This window comes from Pithys albifrons, chromosome 3 (genome assembly GCF_047495875.1).
Source record: "Pithys albifrons albifrons isolate INPA30051 chromosome 3, PitAlb_v1, whole genome shotgun sequence".
In the NCBI taxonomy this organism is placed as follows: domain Eukaryota; kingdom Metazoa; phylum Chordata; class Aves; order Passeriformes; family Thamnophilidae; genus Pithys; species Pithys albifrons.
In genome coordinates, this window is record NC_092460.1 from 39,247,540 (window position 1) to 39,273,321 (window position 25,782).

General features: G+C 43.6%; 1 protein-coding gene and 1 long non-coding RNA gene across 8 annotated transcripts; one reads left to right on the top strand and one right to left on the bottom strand.

Moving 5' to 3' along the window:
- Window positions 1-5,230: 5,230 nt before the first annotated feature.
- On the bottom strand, window positions 5,231-18,938 carry PTHLH (parathyroid hormone like hormone). Of its 7 annotated transcripts, none has more exons than XM_071551445.1 (5): window positions 18,735-18,938; window positions 18,113-18,209; window positions 15,470-15,592; window positions 9,570-9,992; window positions 5,231-5,708 (listed from the first exon to the last, which is right to left on the bottom strand). In XM_071551445.1, the coding sequence occupies exons 3-5, from the start codon at window positions 15,568-15,570 to the stop codon at window positions 5,699-5,701; spliced, it is 534 nt and encodes a 177-aa protein (XP_071407546.1). In that variant the 5' UTR covers window positions 15,571-15,592; window positions 18,113-18,209; window positions 18,735-18,938; the 3' UTR covers window positions 5,231-5,698. The 7 variants fall into 7 exon arrangements, with proteins under 7 accessions (XP_071407546.1, XP_071407548.1, XP_071407545.1 ...); XM_071551447.1 differs by lacking the exons at window positions 18,113-18,209; window positions 18,735-18,938 and adding exons at window positions 16,074-16,099; window positions 16,721-17,602; XM_071551444.1 differs by lacking the exons at window positions 18,113-18,209; window positions 18,735-18,938 and adding an exon at window positions 16,721-17,601.
- On the top strand, window positions 18,695-19,877 carry LOC139670144 (uncharacterized). The gene is made up of 2 exons (XR_011697409.1): window positions 18,695-18,749; window positions 18,859-19,877. It is a non-coding gene; the product is annotated as an uncharacterized lncRNA (long non-coding RNA).
- Window positions 19,878-25,782: the final 5,905 nt, after the last annotated feature.

The window sequence follows — 25,782 nt, forward strand, 5'->3', positions numbered from 1 at the left end:
GGTGAAAGAGGGCAAGAATAAGTTTATGAAAACAGGTGAAATGTCTGACCACATGAAAATTTGAATTGTATCAGAGCAGGTCTTCTTCACTCTTCCAGTGCAGTGACAAAATCGAAAAATGTATGCATACCGGAAAACTCAGGTTACAAGGTGGGAAAAATTTGTGTTTTGTTGTGCCCTAGTTTTCTGCTTAAGTGACCCAGATCTTGTAAAATTTATTTCTAATGGCATCAATCCACACAAATCCCTCCTGCCTCTATCATGTTTGTACATGCACAGTCATGACAAGAAAGGCAGTTCTAATGGATTGCTGCTAATGAAGGATTTTGTTTAGTGCATGTATGGGGTTTGTCTGGTAGTTCCACCAGGGAAAGAAAAAAAACCTCTTCAAATTGTCAGAAGTTTTTATAAGGGGAACTTCATCCACAATATGCAGAGTGGCTTTAAATATACTTCCTGAAGTTCAGGTCTGTACTTTAGTGTAGCAGTGCACCCAGTAATGTGCAGAGGATGCTCCCCTGCATTGCCAGAGAACAGAATCCAGCTGTTGGAAAAGCATGGTCTATGGCATATGCATTGCAAACCACTCTGTTGGATCACTAACTCATTTGGAGAGAAAGGCATGGAGAGGGTTAGATCATAGATATTTTCCACAGTAAATTAGTTAGCATTACTATAGGAAAAAATTATTTGTGAGGAGAACAGTCCAGGAAACCAATTAAAAAAAGAGGACTCTAGGGGGTATGTATTCAGAGAATTGTGGGGGAAGTTGTGTGCAAAGCTTCCACCGAAGTCAATGTCTAGAGGGGCATTGTGGTGGATGGACAATGAGAAACTGTCTAGTTGTGGTCACCTTTATCTGGGTGAATGCTGAAACCCATGACATACCAGGTAGTGACTGTATTCATAGCCTGATTAAAAAAATGGGATAACCAGCCATGAGAAAAGCAAACAAAACCAAACAAAACCCAAATGAAACAAAACCAAACAAAACCAATGACAACAAAACCACAAACAAATAATGTCCCCAAAGAACCTAGTGATGGGGAGAAGGGCAGGCTACATGTCTATGCTTTGCCTTTCTCCACCAAGCTTTCTGCACAGCTCAGAACACTTCAGAAGAGTGGGCAAATCAGACTGCATTTTGAATAATGACTTTGATAAATAAGTTGAAAGACTTCACCAAGAAGTCCCAGTGCTCTCCCCATTAAAATCAGGAGTGAATGCACATTCCTCTTTCCCTATTTTGTTCTAGAAGCACTTAGCAGAAATGTGGTGATCTGAGCAGAGCACAAAGTGTACTCTTTAATGAGTTTGTTGATCATATGACCCGACTCTTCACTCTGATGATTTTCATTTTCTTATGGGAGGTATTTTTGTGTGATGCTTAAGAGGTAGCTTGTGCTTCCTCTACTAGTATCTACTTTGTAAATAAGAAAAAGCCCTTCAGGCTCCACAGAAAGTCTTATGGCACCTTTTCTCTGCAGTAAATTATGGCCAAATAACAAAATGTTTTAAACTCTCAAAGACTGTAACTAAATACAGCCAGCATTCCCCTACTTTCTGAATTACTGCAAGAAAGCCAAATTCTCTGTGGTGGCTCAGCAGATCAAGGGTACTTACTCATAAGTGAACACTCATGCTTACGGCACTGTAGGTACATTGTATTGGGAATAGTGCTGTCCACATTTTGGGATGGTAAATGCTTAAAACTAAGCCAAATAGTTCCTATGCCTAAAATCCCTTCCTTGAGAGCATAGAGCCATTCCAGAGGACAGGCATAAACTGCATTGGTTGTTTTTTTATGTGTCTTGAATGCCAAATGAATGTCTGTATTTACAAAGGACCACGAAACAAACTCTGTGAGTGGAACTCCACTGTTAGTGAGCTCCCACTGCCAAGCACACGGAGCCTGAAAAGATCTGTGATTAAGGTCCAGCACAGGGGAGCTGCTGTGAAGAGCTGTCATCATCTGATGTCTCTTAACCGCTTTTAAGTTCTGTAGTAAACATGGTGACTGCTTTAAAACCAGAGCAGCAGTGAGGTGCCAAGTGTATGTTCGCCTTGGAGGTCTTGGGCAGTAACAACGTTTCTGACGGTGTTGATTGGATCTGAGAGGCAGGATTGCTGTTCAGAGCCCTGGTGAGGTAGTCCACCATCTCCTAGTATGACCCCCTGGCTTCATTTCTTTGTAATTCTGCCTTGTATTTCACCGCTCAAGCTGAACCCTCGTAAACTGCCTTTTAGAAAATTTCAGCCAAAAGAGTCAGACCATTTTTAAATGTGAAACAAGGAAAATCAACTGTATCATCCATGTAAAAATTTGGAATTTCTTCTGAGAAGTTCTAGCACCTCTGTGACTCACTGAGGTAAAATATAGAAATTTGGAAGTGCATCCTCTCCATTGGGAATGCTCCTTTATCACCTTGAAGAATACCTCGCCATGTTGTAACCCTCTGAATAATCAGACTAATTTAGTGAAATCTCCTTTATCAGCAAAAGCCTCTGTTGTGGTTCAAGTCCTGCATATGACTGGACTTTCAGTGCACAACCTTCAGCAAACAAATGAAAGGTACCCACCACCCTCCAACTTCCACATGCCCCCAGAAGTGCAGACCATGCCATTTGAGCAGGCTCTTCCCAGAGACTATGAAGGCAAAGGAAGACCTTTCCCACAACTCCTGTCTGTCCCGGTGACTGGGAAAAGGCCCTGGGATAGGGCAATGTAAAGCAACAGTGAGGAGGAAGCCTCTCTGCTCTGTTCTGGTTGGGTTTCCTGCGAGCAGGTAAGCAGAGAGCAGGATGAACCTGGTGAGGCTGCTGAGGGCAGAACACAACCCATCAGCAGAAAATCTGTGATGAAGGACTTGGAGAAGCACAAGATCAGTGACTGTGGGCTGGGATGTGGAGAAAGGACTTGCTGAGACAGGAGATTGGTGAAGGAAACTGATGTGGGTGAGGTGAGGTCTGGGATTAGCTGGCCAAAGAGGAGGAAAGGAGTACTCCTGGGGATGGGAGACACACAGCTGAAAGGGCATGAATGTACAAGTACAGTCCTTCAAGAGGTCATACAATGAAGTATTGAAGTTCTATTTTTTTCTCTAACTTTTGATATCATGTACATCAGAAAATATCTGGATAAATCTGAATTACTGCAAGGGTCTTGGAGAGTACTTGAACCACTTGGGTTGAACTGCCTGACAAACTGAAATCTCTGGAAGACTTTAGCCCTCCACAGTTAGGAAGGCAAAGCTTCTCTAGTTTGTCTCAGAAATGGAGATCTTCAAGATTTGTTTTCCTGCAAAGCTGAGAGCTCAGAAAACTTGCATTCAGCTTTGTGGAATCTGCAGCAGTGACTTTCAAACCAGAGTCTGTGAACTACAAGAAAGCTTTCATAAGGTCTGTATAAAGATCTTTAAGAAAAAGACAGGTTTATTGTTTAAATGCTCTACAATTGTAAATTTTATATGTGGAAACTAAAAAAAAAAATTACAAGTACTTAGTGGGCAGTAAAAGATAGAGGGGAGACCAGAGACACTCAAAAATCAGTTTTTCTCTTACAGGGAAGCCAGTTCTATGGAGCCAAGGTTAAGCATTTGGGTGTATGGTTTTGTTTTATGCTCTTTGGGCCCCCTGTCTGCCAAGGATCATCCCTTCTGATGAAGATAAATTGCCTCTGCCCACCACAGCTTTCAGTTTTAGTTCCAGCTGGTAATCCTGAGATACAAAATAGTCTTCTGAATATATTACAGTTAACTTCAGTTGTATAAATCCAAGCATTAGCTGGAAACTATAAATAGGCAGGATGTGCAAGGAGGCCAAGTTGAAAATGTTCAAGAACTATGCCTTTTTTCTGTAGTGTTATGCTCCATCATGTATAATATTTTTCACCTGAAAAGGAAAGAGTGTGCATGTGCTTTGTGGCTGTAGTAATTAACTGGACATAATGAAGCGTTGAATTCCACACTTTAGAGAAGTAGATTGGGAAGGATGGGTAATTTTTTCTCAAGTTTTCTTGCTTTCAGTACTTTCTTGGAGGTAGTTTTCGGCAAGATTGGGTAGAGAGCAGAAATACATCTGGTTTATATTACTTGATGGCTGTACTTTGGCAATGCGAAAAGATGGCACTTAAAAAAAAGGAAAGAAGAATAAAAAAAGAAAAGTTTGGCAACTACAGAATAGAGCAACAATTACAAGAACTATCTTAAAATTCCCAGGATTTGTAATTTGTTTTTCCATGCCTGCATTTTTCTGGTGTTGCTGGTGTTAAGCAGTGAGACAGAGGAAATTTTGTAGAGTTTTGCAAAGTACAGATATCTCCGTGAAACAATCTCCTTTATTCAGGTTGCCCCCACAGCAGCTGCTGTGATTAACATGTGTGTGGTAGTGAAAGGGATTAAGAAACAGAGCTCATATGTCCACTTTACAAAATGTGATAGATCGTAATTTTTTTCTCATTTTCTTCAACCAGTGGCCATGAAGTACTGAAGGTGGTCTGTCCCTTAGCTGCTATCTCTGGGTATAAGGCAGAAGTAAAATTAATGCAGATGTTTTTGGAAACAGAGCCACGTGAAGCCTTGTGGTGGGAGAGGGGAAAAGTTATTCAAGCAATGCAACAGTACCTCAGGATGTGTCACCTACTGCAGTTCCCATTTTTATTTCATTTATATATTCACCCAGCAAACAGGTCTTTTCCCCCTCCTCACATTAACATGAGGTGATGCAAAGCATGCAGAGCTGAGACTCTACTCATGGAGCAGATATTTGCACCTTTGAGCAGAGATGTTGGGAGCCGAGGACACTGAGCATCTGTCTGGCTTTGAACAAGGCTATGGAGTGTGACCTGTGAGCACCTTCCAAGAAGGCAGTAAGTGATGCATTCCCTGGGGCAGCTTTTCAGGAGCTGGAATTTGGAAAGTTCAGCTTTTGCAGGGCTGGGGACTGGAAAGGTTGGGAATCTGCTCTCCCTGCGACTGCATGTGAGCTATATGGCTGTACCCCCAGGTTGTTCAGCTGACTTGAAATAGAGCACTGGAACAAAATATGTTTTGAGTGATTTTTAAGTAAAAGCTAATGTGAAAATGTGGGAGTTTAAACCAATGTAAACACATTAAATTTAAAATTATTTTCAAATGTAATAAATAAAAAAAAGTGTTCCTGCTCTTGAAATTCCTAAAGGACGCATTTTCCTCCTGAGTCATGATTTAATTAGATTATATTTTATTAGACATTCTTTACAAATTTTAAAATACTGCTATTATACATGCACAAAGGAAAATCAGTTTGAACAATTGCATGTAGGCATTCATTGAAATCAACCACAAAACAGGAACATTTTATGTCAGTTATTAATGTACTCAATATGTATATCTAAAGTGCATTATGTTACAAAAAAATATAGAAAGTCAGCAGCACCAAGATACGTTCACAAAATAAATACACCAGTCAACAAAATAAATTATGGTAAATGTGACAATAATAATTGTCTTAGCCTTACCAAAAAAAAAAAAAAAAAAAAAGGAAAAAAAAAAGGAAAATTCACAATAACCAAATGTGCAGTTTCAGAGAGCAATGGGGGGAAAAGGTTTTATTCTGAGCATTTACAATATTTACAGGTAATAAATATTTTAGTACTTCCCATATGTTCACTATTACAGAATACTGCAATATGTCTTCCAAAAATCTCTTGCTGAAAATGTCAGCGCCTCCTGCAAAGAGCACAGAAAAGAGAAAAATTAAGTTTCACTTCAAATGCATGTACATAAAATTAATAGCATGAGTGCCACAGATATGCCTTCTAGTAAACATTTGCAGTAATAGGGCCTGTTTAACAATGTTACAGCTGTAGATACCTTTTCAAGACCTCTACTATATCTACTACATCTGGCAGTATGATGACCTACAGCTGGTCACAACACTGAGCCCATCTATTGCACTGTACTGCACATCCAGAGAAACAGAAGGAGTTTTCTTTAGAACCTTATTCCAGAAGATTCCTAAGTTCTACAGGTAGAAGAATTGTATCACCCTATGATAAATATGGCAAGTGCTAAAAAAGAAAAAAAACCCCACAGCTGGAGAAAAGAGAAATTGATTTTGAAGATAAGAAAAAGAAAGTCTGTGGCAATCCTGCCCCTGCTATGTTAAATGCTTGGGTGTGATGCCAGGCTTGGGCATGATTAAAACGGTGCCATGGGCTTTATTTGGTCTCTTTTTCTCACTGATAGACCAGCTCTTAGACAAGGACCTATAAATTTCTGTGGTGTCACGCACTCCAGTATATGCAGGAAAGGCTGCTCAGGTCTTGCAGTGAACAGACCCTTGACAGGGTGTGTCTTTGAGTGCTTGGATGAGTGAAATGGCTGTAATTCTAGAACTTTCTCTCTGTGAGCCAAAGAGCTTGATCCTAAAAGAAAATGAGCACCTTGCCATGTTAAGTTCAAACTCCTGTTGCATTCAGTCCAAGCTGAAACCATCAGCTGCATACAGTCCTAACACTTGGGAGTTTTCTAAGGGATGCTGGCAGTCTGGGGTGAGTTCTCTAGTCCTGATTTCCTTATGAAGGCATGAGAACAAAAGCAGAGCCTGCTGCTATCCAGTCAGCATATTACTTAAACTGTAAAATTAAGTTGCTTAGTGGTGCTGCAGGAAATGCTGAAGGGTTGGGGGGGCTTCCCTCCTATCCCTGGGAACAGCATATCTTTTTTTAATGGTTCCCTGGGAAACAGCTATAGTGTGGAATGTGAAGCCATAGGATGGAGTGGGATTCACTCTGCTGCAGGACGGATCACCAAGAGCTGTGGGTAGCATTCCACATGGTAGAAGTGTGTGGGTGTGAGACACAAATTAAATCAAATCCTGGAGAGTTTAAGAGGGGTTTTTTTAATGGGCACATTGAAAGAGAGACTCCACTTAACAATGGGAAGTTTATTCATTTGAAAGATTTCTTAGGAAATTAGGTAAGGACAACTTAATTGAATTGAAATGAAAGTATAGATGGAATGTCCATGAGAAATAATTTTGAAGTGCCTGGAATGGAAATTCCAGCATGGAGCTCCATAATAATCAACCAGTGATATTAGGATGCATTCAGGTTGTATTACAGTATATATAACAATGGCACAAAATTCACACAGCAGGGCTATGCATGGACATGTGTCTGCACTGCTCAGGCCTATTTCTAAGAAAGTGACATTTTTGATTTGGCCTGGATTTTAGCCTTTGTTTCAGAATTTAAGCTAAGCCACATCTTAACAATGGGCTTTGTACTAATGATAACTTACAAGATGCCTTCTGTTATTTTGTTCCAGATTTTGCAAGACTGGCTTCTTTTATAAGATACTTATTGTAGAAAGTCAAACGATCTAGGGATGACATTATTTTTGTCCTTTTTTCTCTGACCTAAACCCATAATTTTGTTATCAAGATTGAGCTGAGAGAATTGGCTTGAGGATTTTAATTTGGGGTGTTGAGCAGAAAAGAAGCACAGAGATACAGTGAAAAGGACACTTAAAGTTTATCTTAGCATTTCCTTGACATTTACCCTGCTGCATTATGCATATCCACTTCCTCTCTGTAAAGTAATGATGCTGCTCCTAAGCTGCAGTTGGTCATAAGGATGCTACAAAAACAGCTTCTACTGGTGGAGCATATGGAAATCTTGCCTCCACACACTGCTTCCCTGCCCCCAGCAGGTAGGATAGAAGTTCCTGATTCACCTGAGGAGTCAACCTCACTCAGATATGGCCATCCCTCCTTCTAAACTGTATTGAGCCAACAACTGCTTAGACAACTGCATTGAACCTGACTCCCCCAACTAAAAAAAACCTGTCAGGAAGTTAGGACTTGATTTCATTTAAAGTCCAGAAATTGTGTCTTTTGCCACCTTACTGGCATAACTAAAACCTAACAGTTTCTTAGGGGCTAAATCAATATATTATGCTCTTGTGAAGGAAGAATTCTGTTTTCCTTGTTTAAGGGATTCTTCTTGTTTAATCATCTTAAGTATCTAAAGTATAGGTTCTTTAAGGGATCTGTTTCTTAGCCTGAAGAAATACTGCATTTTAGATGGTAATATCACTAAAGTAAAGCTGGACTGTCTTCAGCAGCCTGGGCTCCACTGAGAGCCTTCAGCCACTCAACTGTTCTTCAAACAGAAAGGCTGAACTAGGAAAATCAACGGGGTTGTACCATACCTGCAGCTCTTTCATATATCCCATTGGATATACAACCAAAGACAACATAGTAAGAAAAAGAAGTAACAGTTGAAATTCCCTGGGATGCTTTTCCCCTACATCCAAGATTTCTATGTGTTGGAGACAGGTGTTATTCACTGGCCAACGCAGTTCCTTGACATCCATTGAAATGTCAGGCATCTCCTGTGCAGAGTCCTGAATTGTGTCTTCCCTAAGGTGCTGAGACAAGCCAGCCCCTCTTATTTCACTTCTACCTGCTCCAGCCCTGCCAAGTGGTTTATGGTCCGGGATACTGAGCCCTAAATTCCAATAACTGCTGTAGATGCCAGCAAGAGTTGAGGCAATGGAGCACATTGCAAACTGTGGCCTGTAAAGCTTAACCCAAACCCGGATTTAAGTAAATCCCACAGCTGGTGTCTCTTTTCAACAGATTTACTGTGAGCAAGTGGCATTTCTCTTATGTCTCTATTCTGCCAAAGTGAAGGGGAGGAGGAGAGAAAAGGGTGCGGGTTTTGCTGTTGTAAATGCAAACATTTGAGGAGAACTGAGGAGTGGACGCCTTGGTTTTTCTGCAAATGTCCACTTAAGCTGAGATGACTGTGAGTGGGTGAGTCACGTAGGCTGATATCTCCAGCCCACACTGCCCTGAAAACCCTTCATTGCCATACATGAGGGAAGCACATCTCTCTCCCAGAGCAATGCTAAAGGTTTTTCAGCAGCAATGTAATTGTTTCACAAGCTAACAAAAAGATGGAGCTGAATTAAAAAGTCCTAATGGCAGGGAAAAGTTTATGGTGAAAGGCTGGTCTACGTTGTTTGCAGATATTGCTAAGAGAGAAATTTTCCTTGTTCTCCCCTAAGGTTAAACAGTAAAATGAAAAACTGTAAAGTAAGGGTAGGAAAGCTGCCAAAAAGGAAAGGTGTTGAGAGGGAAGAAAGAAAACGTTGCCGTTTTGTAGATGCAAAGCCCTAAATAAAAGTCAAAGCTTTCAATCTGCTGAGGCCCAAGTGTGGGACTAAGATATGATGTGAGAGACACTACAGTTAAAACAGGAAAGGAAATTGTAATGGCTGTGAGGTGCTTTCTTTTTGCAGAAATAACTGCGCTTACTACTTGGCTTCTGGAAGCACATTTGGGCATAAAGTGGTTTACTTGAGTTGTGTCATAGGAAAGAAAGGCTTTGTCATCCTGCAAAGTGGAAGGGGCAATTACCTTAAGGAAACCCCTAGAGTCTGTGCGCTGCTACCCCTAGTTATGAGTATAAAGACCTGCTGTTAACTCCAGGTTTGAGTGAGGCCTTGGCCAGTCTTACCAAAGGATAACAATTTCAGTAAATATATGTTATGTTCCCCAAAAGGATAGAACAGAATTACCTTAAAGTGTGATTATGTGTAGTAACAGAGTTGTCCAAGAGTGGACTCTCGGTCACGACGTCTCCATAGATGCCAGAATTTAGCCAAGCTGAGCGGGTTCGCCTCTTTTTTTTCTCTTGTTCCTTACGTTTTCCAGGCTTTGCTTTCTTCTTTTTCCCTGACGCCTTCAGAGGCTGCTCCTTGTAGGTCTGTGATTTGTTTGTCTCCTGAGTTAGGTATCTGCCCTCATCTTCACTACCAAATCGGACAGGGTAGTTTTTCGTGTTGGTAGCAGGCTTAGGGTTAGGTGACACCTCAGATGTTGCACGGATTTCTGCAGTGTTGACACCTTCAATTAAATTTTGAAGGAATATTCTTCTTCGTAAATCTTGGATTGACTTCCCCTTGTCATGCAATAGCTGGTGCTCTGATACAGCTCGTTTGCTAAAGGAAGAGAAAAGAGGAGGGGAAAAAATGTTTAGGATTTGGTTATTACCCAGTACTTGGCAGAGCTGCTCTCATCTCTGGCCATGGTGGCCACAGTGGACTGTGTACCAGCTCTCGGCCTTGGAAACATCCCATTAAGTCAGACTGCTGGAGCAAGTCCTGCTTCTCAGAGTAGCTGCTCCCTACAGAGAAGGGAAAGACCTAAGCGGGTAATAATTCTCAGCTGACTGATCACACACCACTGGACCTGGAGTTGGATTAGTCACTGCTCTGTTCTAGGAAAGCACTATGACTCTTAATATATCACACTTCAGGCAGTAAAAGCAGGAAGGCAGTTGTCAGAGGCAGAAAAACTAAAGGATTGGATAATGGAGCACTGCAGTCAAGCAAGAGAGGGAATAACAAGTACTTGTCCTGGAGCCAGAAGCAGTGTTTATACATCATTCTAATAATTTTCTTCTGCTCACTTATGTACTTTAAAAACATAAACAAATACACAAAAGTGCATTTCAGGTCTAAATTTAAAGAAGTGCAATTGCAGAAGCTAATGGAAAAATATTCAAATTGAGGTGCCTAAAGCTTGGGCACTTCAGTCCATAATGAGCTATCCAGAGTGGCAGCAGAGCATCGCCAGATGAGCCTCAGCCACTCCTGCTGATATCTCTCTTTGGCCACTTGTGTCTAATTCTGGGTTGAGGTGCCTTCCTAGTATTGCTTCAAGCTTGAACTTTTGGGGCCAAATTTCTTGTCTGCTGTGCTGTTCAAGTTTTTTGCTGGCCCTCTTCAGGAGCTCTTCAAGAGCATCCTGGTTTGTTTGAGTGGTTTTTCCAGAGTTCATCATGACCTTTTAGTACACTGAGCTCAGTCTTGTTTTCGAGGAATTGGGAGATGACTAGCTATTTGTCTTTTAGAGATGTTGTACTGGCAAAGAATGTATTAAACATCTGAGGAAAGAAGATATAAGTGGCACCTGGATAATAAATAACTGTGAGAAAATACATGCCTTTTCCTTGATGTGGAATAGATGCACAGCTACACTGTGGACCTCAGAAAGAGCACAATCTGGGATTTTAGCTGGGTTCCCATGAATGCTGTCATACAATTTATCCTTCCAATTGCCCTTCTTCAGCATGCAGAGATTGGCTATGTATTCTATCCTCTTGCACCAGGGTACTGCATGTAACTGGATTCTTACTGGCCAAAGAAAATCCATTCACGGCCTTCCCTATCCTATAATCTTTTGGTCAGTTAGTTGGATAAGAGGTTGTTTCTGCATGTGGGAGAATGGGAAGAAGACAATTGTGAGTAAATATTCCTTCTTTCCATCCTATACCTCATTTTCCTGCTATGCTACCAGGTTTCAAAATGCTTGGGTGTGTTCTGGAGTTTCTCTTTCTCAGTCCCTTTAGCCAAATTCTTTGATCAACAATGGAGCTATTTGAAATTGGTAACATCAAGTAGCATTGGTTTAAGAGCATTCCCTTGACCCTTTGTCTTTGACTGCACTATTTGAGTATTGTCTTCAAGTGATGGGCTTCAGTGACACTACCTCTGTATTACTCAGTGAAAAATTCAAGCAGCAGCTTTCCCCTGTTCCACAGGAGACTAGAAAATGACTATCAAAATCTTGCTCAAAATCAGGTCTAGATATACTGAGGTTTGTGAACACACATGTAATCAAACATTGTCAGTGGTTTAACTGTCAAAATCAGTTTGGAATGACTTCAGTCTTTAAGGCATATATTTCATGCTCTTCAACTCAATAACCCTAAGCAAAACTGCAATGTGATAATACTAAGTTGAACTCATATTTCTCTTTCTCTTCAGGGCAGCTGTGACGATTAACAGAAGATCATGATCTCCCCCAGAAGAATTCTTTTGACCATTGAAGCTCTCCAATAGCCATCTCTAACAAACTTCTCATTAAGGTCAGTCTGATTGGCAAGTACAATTATAAAACTTGCACCTTGGACTCCTCTGATTGGTGTACCTCTGTGCTGCTTGTCAAGTTGTCCAGTGTGGCTCATGTTATATTCCTAACTTCAGTAATCTATTTTCCCAGGAAATTTACATGAGAAATGCAGTTCTCCTTTTACTCTTCTAGTTTATAGAAAGCATACAAAATCTCAGTGCTTTACTGAGTCTAAAACAGTATGTCTCATGTGATGAGCAAAGCTTTCCTACCGCCTCTTGTAAGCTACCAAGGATAATTCCTTCTACGACAGACAACCTAAAGCTGCCTTAATCCTGTAATGTGTATTTGGTCAGTTTACCCACTGTGACAAAATCTTGAATCTTTAAATCCTGTTATTAAAGGCCTCTTGATTGAAAACCTATTCCATCTTACAGAACTGAAAACTAAATATCTGGTTCCAGTACACATAAGCCAGTCACAGAGCATTACAAGATCTACATCTTGAGTGAGTGTGCATTTTCAAAATAATAAAGGGATTGATATGTGAGAGGTTAGTGTGCCAAAGAGGGTGACTTTCTGTTTAAATGTCTGTATGATATTTAGCATCAAGTCTGGCCCCAAATAACATTCTGTTATTCCAGATGATTGTTTAACATTACGTAGTGTTACATTTCACATGACTTTTATTACTCAGCCAGACTTAAGGATTACATTTTGCCTACCAGCTTCCTTTGTATGCTCTAGATCAAAAATCTCCTTGAAACACAGAAGATGTGGTAGATACATATCTCTTTGACCTTCTGCCTCCTTCTGCCTCAGTTATTCAAACAACTCCTATGTTTGTAAATCATGGAGAAATACTTGCCCAAGGAGACTGATGTAAGATGGAGATATCAACAATATCTCACCCACATATACAGTGTAGGAAGGCAGTGAAAACCTGAATGATTGTATTCACATATTGGCTATGATATAAAAAAAAATATTTGGCTGTTAGGGTTAAGATGACCCACTAGAGGTCCCTTCCATCCTTCTATAAAATTCACTTCTCATCCAAGGAAAGGGAGTCTGTGCCCAAGCCAAGTGCAGTAAATGCTAAGCTTACATGTGGCAGGCACTTTTTGAGAGAAGGATGTTGATGGTTTGTATTTGACCAGAGCATCCAAACTAATTACTCTATCCAAGCACACTATGTACAAATGAGACATAATGTCTCATCATGGGGAAAACAGTAGAAAACCATGACTTGTGACTATCCTGACTTCATGTACTTCCAGATAAGCCGTCCTGTTCTGTCAAATTCCTCCATTTTTTCCCCCAAGATATCTAGCATTACTAAAAGGCAACATTCTTCAAGCAACAACTTTCTGTCCATAGAGTTGCTCTTATTTAACTGTTATTATCCTTGACTGTCCATGTTAGGTCTGATCACAATAACTGGAGAGGGTTCAGTCAGCTCTCTGTCTGGATTTTGAAGACTGAGTGCCCTTGCCACTGACTCCAAAGGGAGTGAAATCTGCTTAACCTATCTCAGGGTTAGGAAAACTATTTTGAACAGATCTGGGGACATGATGCTGCAATGTCTGGGCACGCTGATAAAAATATCTAATTTCACTTAGAGACTTTACAGCCTCTTTAGCAGCTAAAGCATTCCTATAACAAATAATATGTCTGGAAATATTTTCTTGGGACGATTTGCTATTGCTTTCCATGGGAGATTTGCCTCAATAAAGTCTGTAGTACCAGGCCTATGTAATTTTGATTATTTTTGCATGTCTATAATAATGTGCTTTAGTATTTTCATCCATTACTTGTTTAAACCTTTGACTGAAAAAAAATACCTCCAGGCTTAAGTGAGTTAATAACCATTAACTCTAGGAATGGTTTGTGGTGATATTAAAACAGGACACATGTTTGAGTGTGGTGTCTGTGTTTGTGCTGTGCCCACAAACAAAACTACGTGAATGCCACTAACTGACAGCTAACTGGTTTCTTGTGTGTGTTTTACATGCCATAGCAAAGAGGGAGCTTAGACATGCATTTTCACCAGTTAGTTTCCACTTTTCTTCCCCCTGTCATGACAGATAGGGGATTTTAGAAAGACCTCTAATCTTGACCTTTAAAAATAAGTGTTACAACATTTCTAACTTCAAAATAAGAAAGAGTATTTTTTAGGAAATCTCTTTTATTTTTCTAGAAAACAGCTAAATTTGGCTTATATCCAATTGAGAGTTTCCTATCCAAGAAAATAACAGCATTGGACTGCACTTCAATTATTTTCTTTTATTTCTGAAACTAAAGTTTAGTTCCTCTGTACCCAGAGTAGAAAATCGTCTCAAATGAAAGAAATAGTTCAATAATAGCTTGCAGGAGTACAAAACAGTTAAGCATTAATGGACTGAGAATAATACACTGTAACATTATCAGCAATAACATGTTCTACACAATTTGCTATAGGAGATTTGTAATAGCTGTCTGCCTGGTGCCAAACTTTAGGTGTGTCTGAAGTCACTTCACCTGGAAGATTTTTAGTTAGGCTTCTTTTCTTTTTTTTTTTTTTTCCTTAAACAGCAGAGGAAGTGCTATTTGGAGATCTTGTCCTTATGTACGTAATGAAACACTGACAAGGAAACCCATCTGAAAGTGTTTGCTGTGTCATGTTTCCCTGTAAGTTGTGATCGGATTTTCCAATGCTCTTTCTCCAACTTGGCTTCCTTTTGAACTGAGTAACAATACAGCCCTCCACAGTACAACCGAGGTGTTTCTTCCTTAGAAAATCTGATGCAAGTCCAGAGAAAGCCAGCGAGTTAGATGTGTAAGACAGCTGCTTCTACATCAGCCCAATGGCTTCTCCTGCACTTTGCGTATGTGTATTAGTATAAACCATGCTGATTATTTTGGAAGGAGCAAAAAGGTCATTTCCTGAACAGACTGTCTTAAGTTACGCTATCATTTATCAAAAAATATTCTTCTGCCTCCAAGTAAGATATTGGACTCCCTTTGGATTTTTTTCTTTTTTGAAGTGGCAGAAATCCAAAGAAATTGTTCAGCACTTCAGTGCCATGATAGCCCTCACTCCTGTGTGACTCCCCTCCCCTTATCGATATTGGCTCCATGCCAGTGCCGAAGAAGTATACGTTATTTAGCGTAACATACAGCAGTCTGGTAAACCGGGATGCTCCCTACAAGGATCATCCCAGGACGCCGAAAGCTGCGCGGACAACAGCACAACAAGCACGAAGCTGAGCTGCTGCTCCCCTCGGAAGGGGAGACCCTCCGCTTCCACATCTCCTTCTCCAAAGCTTTGTAAGGTCGGACAGCTGCAAAACACCCTTTCCCTGCCCCAAATCCCCCTGCTTAACGTCGAGGCATCGCCAATGAGCACTTGAAGCAGGTAACCCGGAGCAGCGCCGGGAGCGCTACTGGAGGCTGAGGATCGTCCCGGGCTGCTCCCGCCGCTGTACCCTGGGGGGCTCGGCCACCTCCCTCCCCACCCGCGCCGCCACCGCAGTCAGGGAGAATAAAAGGGGAAAAAAAAAAAAAAAAAAGAGAAACTCACAGTCTGCGGCTGATCCCCTCCACTGATCTCCCGTAAGAGGGCACAGAGTAACTCAGCAGAAACACTGCGAAACTCCACTGCTGGAAGAGTTTAGCGAACATTGTATCCTCCGGGGCTTAAAACCTGCAAGGAAAGGGAGATCAATCCCGAGGGACTCATGCGCCAGCGCCGCCCTCAAGCAGTCCCCGCTTCTCTACCGGCTCCGAGTCTCGGAAGGAAAAACAAACTTTCTGAGCTCTCCGCTCACTCCTTCCAAACTTCGCTCTGTCTCTCTCCCTCGCTGTCTGCTTCTCCCTCCCTCCCTCCCTCGCTCCCTCCCTCCCTCTTTCTCTGTCTCGCTGCCCGCAGGCAAGATCTTTCTCAGTATTAGTTTTAAAAGCATCTAGCTCACATTTGAAGAGGGTTAGAGAGCGAGTACATTTGACTCCCTGAGCCGTGTTCAATTCTAGTCCGCTAAGCCACCCTCTCAGGTCTTTATGTTACAGGAGAAGCCCTATCTGCAGATAAGAAAAGATTCCCATAAGTTAGCTCAGCTGCCCACTTCTCTGTAAACACATTTGTGGACACACACAAACACACACACAGACTGAGGCTGGGGATGTACCTATACATCTGTCTTCCAATATATCTCTGAAAAAAAAATAAAACGGGGTCAGGTTCACGTCCTCAGCTTCCGGAAAGTTTGGTCTACCAACTCTGACAAGAAAACGGAACTCAAGCCTAGCTGGAGAGCCCGAGAGGTCTGAGAGGAGCGGTAGCCTGGGGAGGCTTAGGGGCTGGGAAGCATGCTTGGTTAGGCAGGTTGGACCGGGCTGAAGCCTGCGATGTTCACACGCTCCGAGGCAGCCTCTGGGAGATCGGCGGGCGGACGGAGGGTTTTGCAAAGAGATGGCGCCCTAGCAACATGTGCGGAGAGAGCGAGAGCCCAGGCGGGATACCCACAGCCAAAACGGAGACAAGAAATGAGCGCTTCCCGGGACCGGAATCAAAAAGGAGCGAAGAAAGGGAAACACCCGACAGCACATGCACGCAGCGGACCTTAAGGACTCTGGCCAAGCTCTTCGCATCTTCTGCAGCTCCTCTCTCTCCCTCTAGCTCTCACCCCTTCCAACTCTCCCTTTTGGTGTTTATCCCCAGGTCAGCGCCTCCCGTGCCGTAACAGGGCGATCCCGCCGTCGGTGGGGGCACTTTTTAGCTCAAGTCCCAAACCCCAGCCCGGAGCTGTTGCCGCCTTTCCTTTCACGCACCTACCGTCGTTCGTCGTCGTTCCCCTATTAGTTGGAGGGTCGATTGCTAATGATGCTAATTGTACGCTAGTGAGGGGTGCGGGGACTAAGGGGGAGGGCTGGGGGAAGGACTCGCAGTCTATGAACACAGGCACTCCTGGCCAAAAGAGCAAACTAGTGGAAAGTTTTCTCCTCCTCTCCCTCCTTCTTCTTCCACTTCGCCCTCCTTCAGCCCAGCCAGGGCGTTGCAAACTCTCTGTGTCAGGTTGCGAGGCAGGAGCGCCGCGGGGCTGAGGGGAGAGCGGTGCTCGGAGCGGCGGGAGGGCGGCCGGTCGCTCCCCGCACCCCACCGGGGACCCACTGCCGGCAGCCCCCCCCTCCCCCGACGGAGGGACCAAATTTTTCCATCACAGGAAAACACTTATATAAAAACCGAAGGTGACACAATCCTCCCCTTTCTCCAGCCTGTTTGAGCAAGTTGCCCCCGGCTCTTACTATTCAGGTACCGGGAGAGAGCCGGGGGGGAATTGGAGCGCCCCTTGCCCTCATCCCTCAGCAGCTCTTCCAAACTGAAATACCCTGCACGCCGATCTCCTCCAGTTCGACGGCAGGGGCCGGACTCCGCACGCCGTGCCAGCGAACACCTGGGGACACCGACTCTGTCCCGGCAGTATCCCGGGACCCCTCAGCCTTCCGCGACGGCGCAGCTTCCGCGTCCGCGGAAACCTCCCCGAGACACGTTCCCGCGGGCACCACCGGTGCCCCCAGGCGCAGAGGGGTCTCTGGTTGCTGCCGTTGACAGCCTGATTTACAGGGAATGCTTTCCCAACACCCTCACAAGCCGCAACAAAACACTGAGGCGTGCCGGCTGGTTGCCCCTTCTCATCCTTTTCCCGAATTAAGAAAGGCTCTCTGAAGAAAGTCTGAGTGCAAAGTAAAGAATTTTTCTACCTGCAGGTTATTTTATGTTAAATGACGCTGCCACAATTTTAAAGCCCAGGTCCTTAGCCAAATACCGTACCGCACAAGCAAATAAAACTGACAACATAAGGTCTAAAATAGAAATCATGGTGAAAATATTAAATCTTTTATGCTGTAAATAAATTCCCGGAACACCTGGTAGGGAATAAATTAAAATGTATAGCTAATAGGCTTTTTTGATTTACACTGCCCTTTCGAGTAATTAAAAATAATTGTGAGAACCCTTGAAAACAGCCCACACACACTCATAGGTCTATTGCTCTTTTAAAGGTAAAACGTCCATCAAATATTTTTAGAATTTACTTTCCCCACAGAAATTAAAAATTAAAAATAAACCCTCCAAAAACCAAAACACACCAACCCTTACAGACTCAGTAAAATAAATAGCCTTTATAAACTCAGAATACGGAAGTTTCTTCACAATTCCTTACTTCACCTTTTCCTTGAGATACAGCTGTCTGTGCCTCTCAGAGATCACCCTGGCCAACAGGGGTTGATCTTCTCAGCAGTCGCTTCCAAGACTATGCTCTATGCTTAAGAAAAAGTGTGAGGGGAAAAAAGTTAAATGGAAAAAAAAGGCAATACTTTTCAAAATAAATCCAGCCCTACAGTGCTTTAATTCTGCCTGCAGCAGGTTAGGGCAGAATAAAGGGTGTCAAAGCAGGTGCTCTTCCCCCTTGCTGCTCTTTTTATTATGAAGAACAGAAGCTTCTCCTAATATATATAGTGAGGGAGACCCTTCTCCATTGCTTTTATTGAAAAGACTAATCTTGTGACATCACTGAGTACCTTCCTATGGCTGAGTTTGCCTCATCTCTGCCTCAGTGGGCTTGGGGAAAAAAAAAAGGCGAGGGGGGAGGGGGATGGCGGGAGGGGGGGAGAGAAGGAAAAAAATCCCCAACTATGGCTTTGCTAATACAGCAGGAACTAAACAGTGCCAAACCTGTTTAGGAGACTTTACTATGGTACCACTCAACGATGCGCCCTCTGTACCCCGCCCCCCGCTGAAGGCTGTCATCTGCAACAACCTGTGCAGCGCTTTTTCACCTGACACCTACACAAATGCTTCACTCGTGAGTAAACTCCTGGTATCAAGTCTCACCGCAAGCCTGAACCTTCCTCCGTGGCAGAATGGGAAGAAAAATCTCCTCACTTGGGGTTTAAACCCTCTCTTCCCCGCAGGACGGCGCCCCGGATGCGGCGGGAGATGCGCAGCCGGCTCAGCGGCTGCAGGGACGGGTTCGCCGCCACCTGCAGCAGCATCTCGCCCCACCAGCCCCGCCGCTCCGCCCTGGCAGCTCCGGGTGTCCCCTGGCCTCGGAGGGGTGAGAGAAGATGAGGTTGGACGAGAGGAAAGACCAAAGACCGATGGAGCGATGTCTTTGGCGTGATTCCCATCCCCACACCTGCATGAAAGCATCGCTCCGCGCATGGGGCACCCACGGGCACGGCTGGCCCTGTGCCTCGGAGTAGGGTAAAGCCACACTTCTGCTCGGGTTTCACCTGCTGGGGCCTCGGTTACGGCAGGGATGCTTTCCAAGGCGAGGAACTTGCGGCGGCTGGTTGTTTACCCAGCCGGGACGCACGGAGGGAACCGGTCGTTTTGTTGGACCTGAAAAAGGCTTTAGTTGTGGGGAGGTGAGGCAAAACCCTGCGTTTGCCTTTCTGGCCAAGCCTTCTCTGCCGCGACAAGGCAAACCTTATCATTTTAGGTTTTGTGCCTCCACTTTCTCCCTTCTTTCCACCTCAAAGACAATGAAATTTTGGAGGGATGCCGCCCTTGGCTTCTGCCTCTTTTTCCATACGTATAAACAGGCATAAATCAGCTTTCCTACTAGGAAAGTGGACCTGGGTGTTTGGCTAGGAAGATAAGTCCCTGTTCCAGGTTTGGCACGCAATTCCCGAGCGAGGAATAGGGCCAGGGGCTGCGGGCGGGTGTGTGACCGGGCACCCCCTAGAAAGACTTTTAGGAGTGAAGCGTTCCCTTGAAACAAAAGTCAACAAGTGGGACAGGTTCAGCTACTTGCGGAAGAGATGCCACTGCAGCCTCGGGGAGACAGGGAAATAATGACTAAACACCCACCCGGTGCTTAGAGACGGGCTAAATCCTCAGCTCTGCAAACTTCCCATCCTTCACCTCTGAAGTTCCGCCTCTCCCTCCTCCCTCTTGTTTTATTCACAATAAAGCATTTTCGTCATTTCCCCTCCCGGATTTCTATAACCTCAGTTGCACTCGTCCAGGGCTTCGGTTCAGACGGGGAGTTTAACCTCCTCAGTCTTCCCAGGGCGGAAAAAATGGTGTTCGGCAAAAAAAAAAAAACACAGTCGTGCTGACTGCTGGAGACTCTGGCGGGGAAGGGAAGGGAGCGGCACATCAGTGATTGCTGGACTCCTCCTACGAGGACCAGAAATCCTCTGAGACTTACACAACTCCTCTGATCCAGCAAGGTTCAAAGCCAGGGAGCGCAGCTCTCTGCAGGCGGGGTGCGAAGCCCGAGAGTTTTCCCAAGGCTCCCTGGGTGAGCCTGAGGGCAAAGCTGCTGTGCAACTGGTAGGAGACACGATTGCTTGTACAGTGAGACAGACTTTCTAGCACTTATTCTTACTCACAACCTAGCCCTGCTGCACTCCCCCTGTCCCCAGTTCTCATAAGGGTTGCTTTGCTCTCCTCTGACTCTCCGGTGGCCATCAGGGATGAGAAACTTTATAGTCCACGTCGGACGTGGTGCAATCTTCTTATTGAGTGAAAAGATTGCTCGGGGAGAAGAAGAAACCCGTTTTTTCCCTCCCCATCAGCAAGACCCAGACGTTCCGTGGCACTCCATCTGTACACACTAATCTCCTTTATTAAACGACAGAGTGGCTCAGCAGACCCGCCTCTCCCACCCGAGGAACATCCAGATTTCCCCCAGCTCAGCTATTAACACAATGCGCCGTTTATTTAGACAATATGCATTTAATTTAATGCACTCGAGAAAGGGCGGGGGGGAGCAAAAAAAGAGGGAAAAAAAGAGAGAGAGAAAGAAAGAAAAGCTCTGTGGAGCTGAGAGTTTAGCCAAATCTGTCTGGTTCCTAGAATCCAGTAGACACCGAAAGGAATAATTTTCAGATTTGAGGGCAGAGAGTCAGGCTGTCCCGGCTCCGCGCAGCCCGGCGGTGCCGCGCTGTCACCCCGCGGCCGACGGAGCGTGGCCGGGCTCCAGCGGCGGCGGGGCCGGGCAGCCCGAGTGAGCTGTCCATGGTGGAGCGGCCCCGGCTGCCGCTCCGCTCCGCCCGGCACCGCCGGACACCTGCCCGCGGACACGGACACGGCACCCGCGGGGAGCCGCCGCTCCGGCTCCGGCTGGGTAAGGAGTCCCCGCTCCTGACCCTCCCTTCTCCAAAGGCACAGCCATCCATCCCACCTGTGCAGTTTCTACCACAGAACCTCCGCTTCACTCCTAACTTGTAAGGAGGAAACCTGAAAGAAACAGGCAGCTGTTTTAGAGCCCCGCTGAAGGGAGACTTGCAAACACACTCCCTTTCCAAATGTTCATGGCACTCGGACTGCTAACAGTCGCCATGCTTTTGATGGCACTTGTATTTTCGTTTAGTGCTCTGAAACCCTGAGCTCTTACACTGCCTCTCTAGGTCTGATCTTGATCTTGTCTTTAGCTTTAAATATCTCTTAACATAGATTGAACTTTATTTTGATCTTCTTTTCTTTTTTTTTCCTTCTTTTTGCTTTTTGGGGGAGGGTGGGGTGGGGGGGTTGGGGACATGTATTGAATATCTATGAAATACCAACAGGAAGCAGTGTGTCTGGTCTATTTAACTTACACAAAACTATTACCAAGCCAGGCTGGCTGGAGAACAAGAATTCAATTTAAAGAGTTGGGGGAATGTGACAGGGGAAGGTTTGCAATTTGTTTTTGCACTATGTTGGAACAAAACCCAGCCCTTTAGACACTCTTCTGAAAGGAGACAGACTCACCTCCTGCCTTGGAACAGCTTAGTGGTTAATGTACTCATCGGGGATGTGGGACACCAGAGTTCAAGTCCTTCCCTTCTCTGATTCAGAGTCTTAATCCCCAGACTGTTGGTTTCTTTCAGTTCCACCCCATCCCATATCTAAAAACTTTTCCAATTACATTTGTGATGAATTGATATTTTCCAATGGGTGAAAAATGAATGTTTAGTTAAGGAAAAATTCCCATCTAACAGTTATTCTGAGCAGCCTTGATTAAACAAGGAGAAGTCCAGGCAGCCATGATACAACAATGGAAGGGAATTGCAAGTTGTGAAAAGAAGAGGTGAGCTAGGAAAAAGGAAGGAGTTTCCTTCTCTTGTGGCACACAGGGATAGCGTGGTTAAGACACACTTTCTTTAGCTTTAGGTTTGCAGATTATTTGAAAAAAGGGGGATTCTGTCCTTCCCCACAGGCACATGGGGGCTGGTACAGTTAAGGTAGGCTTTCCTTCGATATAGTTTTGTTTGATCTTTTATATTTTTCTAGCTTATGGAACACAAGAGAAAGTTGCATTTAGGATCATATTTAGTCTCATTTTACTCCCCAGCTCAGAAGACAGGCTGCCTTTTCCCACCTAGGCTGATGGAAAGAACCTGTTCATGTGAAGTTTGAAGTCACGCCGGTGATTCTGGGCAGCAAGGTACCATAAGATGCTCTACCATGATCACAGTCTGCGTTTGCTAACATTTCTGAAATACATATCTTTGTTTTATGCTTTTTTTGTTAATCTAATTATTTTTTATAATCTCCAGTCTGCCTTCCAGGAACTTTGCTGCTTCTTGCTGTTTGTTTTAAAAAGTAGAGATGACTGGAAGTGTTACATTCATCCTGTGCTTTGGCTCAGATGTGCTTTGCTCCTTCCTTTGTTGCTATGCAAGTAAAATGATCCTGTATTCTCATCTTTCATACCACATTAGTTATCCATTTTCATATCCCTAATTCCCAATGAACAAACTGGATCTTTAAGCTCTTCCCAGAAGTCACGGAATCCAGTCCAGCTCTCACTGGAGCCAAACTGGTTTTCTTCATTCACTTTATTTGGATGATGGTCAGCATCTTATACAGCCAACCCGTCTCCAAATTTTGAATGTTCTCTAATCTCGCAGTGTGGTTTCTTTTCCAGACATGATGTCCCATAGGTTATGAATCTTCAGCTGCAATAAACGAAGTGGAATGACCACCTGACTTGCTTTAATCAGGCCATGCATAGTGAAATGTAGCTTGTAGAGTTGCCCATGACACAATGCATAATAAGCTTGTACAGCAGGAGATGTGAGCAAGCATATATTTTAGCAGTTTCAATTAACCCTTGCAGTTTAGGGTTCTAAATTGACTAGATTATCAAATGTGAAATTCAATTAACCTGAGGAAATAAATAAGGTAAACTATGAAAGTTATTTGATATTATTTGTGCAGCCCAAGATGATGAAACTGTTTCTTATAACAACTTGGCTTACAGTGAAATTAAGTTAATTGTTCCTTCACCTCCTGATTTCATCTCTCTTAAAACAAGAAATATTACTCTATGTGTTTGATCTGACCTATAAATGGTGTTCTCTAAAAGCTGGTTTTTGTTTCTTAAGAATATTGACTACTTTATTTCTGCCAGATGCTTGAAGCAATTTCAGTGTCTGTGGGTGATGGAAGAGTTTTGGCTCTGGGCAGGACTGGACGCTGACAGTCAGAGTTCCTGGGTTACGCTGCTCTTATTGAAATCACTCCATCTTCTGAGCTCCTGAGATACCTGAGGGAATGACACATGGGAGTTTTCTGAGAGCAGCCCATATGACTCAGGGGTGGCCTCTTTAGTCATAAGGCATGTGAAAACAAAGCAATCTGTACTTAGTGCAGGCTGAGGACAGCTCCAGGAAGGATGTGTAGGTTGCTGTGCTGGCAGGACTGAGATCCCAGGTTGTAATACACAGCCTTGACTTTAGGAGGCTGTAGTCATCACTTCAACCTGTAGATTAGAATAAGAGCAAGGGATTGGCTTTTGTTGTATTGAAAATACTTCAATTTCTCCATTGCTTTGCAGGCTACCAGGCTGGAAAAAAATAAGTGGTTTTCCCATCCTGTTTAAGTTTTGCACTTGCTGTCTGATTAACTTGAATTACCATCTTGAATAAGCCTTGTCTCTGCAGCAGGACAAGCAGGCCTGAAGTAAAAAAAAAAGTGCCTCCTTGATGTTGCCTTTGGGAAAGGGCCAATAGCTGGGCATGGAAATGTGGTAAGTTTCTTGCTTCTGCTTGAGTGATGTATCAGTTTTGAAATTAGGTATACACACAGACAGGAAAGGCTCCTGGGCATCCCATAAACAGTTAAGTTACTCAGGGCATGTGGCTATTCCAGTCCTTTTCAGAGAATCTTTCAGACACAAGTCATGGCAAAAATTCCCCACATGTACCCAGACCTGACAGAGCTCTTCCTCACTTTATTATTTCCCATCATTGAACAGAACTGAAACTCCTATGACAACCTTGTACCAGGAACAGTGGACCAGAAAAAACTGACATTAAATTTGAGGGATCCCATTTGAATAAAGAGCTTGCAGAACTCAGGGGGGATGTCAGACCTGATTACATCTATATGGGTTTTTAATAACAATGCATGGAGTCACAGGCATGAATAGGCAAAAATTGTGCAACAGGTGGTGAAGCTTACCAGATGGTTGCTTATCACAAATTATCCCCAGCATGCCCTTGTCTTCTTTTCACTGAATATCACTATTTTAGCAATATCAGGCCAAAAGACAATCAGTAATAACTACAGCCTGTCCTGTCACAAAGGCAGGGTTTGTTAGACTTATCCCTTCTGTCATTGCAGTCACTGTCAAGCTGTGTCAGACCGTCCCTCAACCACCTCTTTGAGGGCACAGTCATAAACTCTTTCATTAAGTAACCAGCATAAAGGGTTGGGTCTGTGTGTGGGAGGAAGAGAAGCAAGCTTTATTTCAGTGACTACAGATATCAGAAATATCAACAACCCATGCTGTGAAGGCCACCTGCACACTGTGCAATCTGTCTTCCCAACAGCTTCAGAGCAGGTGTTTTTTAATCAAGGTCTCCAGGTGCTTGTTTGTGAAATACTTTGTTTTGAGGGACACATGCGCAGTTTGAGTAGGAGTGTGGTATCTGTGCAGACCTCTGGAATCCTGCACTCATTAGTAAGTAGTGATGATGTGCTTGTCAACACCTATAGGAAAGCCAATTTGTACTAAATTATTTAAACCTTACTCAAACAATGATGATCTTATTTGAGTTGCAGGTGCTCAGCTTCAGGTTCAGGCTTGTGTAGGCTGTTTACTTGTTATGCCTCAAAATACACTTACTGACAAAAAAAGAAAAAAGCATATGTAAGAATGCACAAAACAACATCTTTGTTAAATTTTGGGCCTTTCTCATCAACACACAAAGGCTGAACTGAGACAGTTGGGTTAAGTATTGCCAAGTGCTGGGGCCTCCGAGATCCCATGGATATTCTATGGAGCTTTAGCACAATAGAGAACATCTTCAAGCTGCGAATGAGCCAAAGGGCTCCGCTCCACTTGGTGCTGGAGATTCCTGTGGTACAAAAATAGCCTCTGCATTTACAATCCAGTTTAAGGACAAATTGCAACAGAGAAACCAAATAAGCAAATAGGGAGAGGGCAAGTGGGGTAACAATAAATCCAAATCCATTTCAGTTTAGCTTTGTATCAGTCCAGCCTGCTGTCTACAAATCAAAGAAGATAAAGCTTCAGGAGTGTAATAAAACAACTTAATGGTATAAGGGATACAAGGAGAGAAAGCACAGGGGACTTTGAGGTAAATGTGGATGAACAGGCAGGAAAAGTGGGACTTGCTAGCACTGTGAAGATGGGAATATTGGAAGAAGTGAGCAGCCAGCTAAAATGAAGTTCAGTTGTGAAAGAATCTAAAAGGAAGGATATAAGCATTTTTTTGTTTGTTTTAGGTTGAGTTTGTTTGTTTTTTTATTTGTTTGTTTGCTGTCAGGAAAGAAGAGGGAGGAAGCAGAAGGCCACAAATGGTATAAATTACAATTTGCTGAAAAAAATAACAAAGAGGATGATTTGGGCAATTCTTTGAACAAACAGTTTG

Excerpts from the sequence above, each read along its gene's own strand:
- PTHLH (XM_071551445.1), bottom strand. The coding sequence starts at position 15,570 with ATGTTCGCTAAACTCTTCCAGCAGTGGAGTTTCGCAGTGTTTCTGCTG. Across the intron at positions 9,993-15,469 it reads GAGGGGATCAGCCGCAGACT|CAAACGAGCTGTATCAGAGC; the intron begins GTGAGTTTCTCT and ends CTCTTCCTTTAG.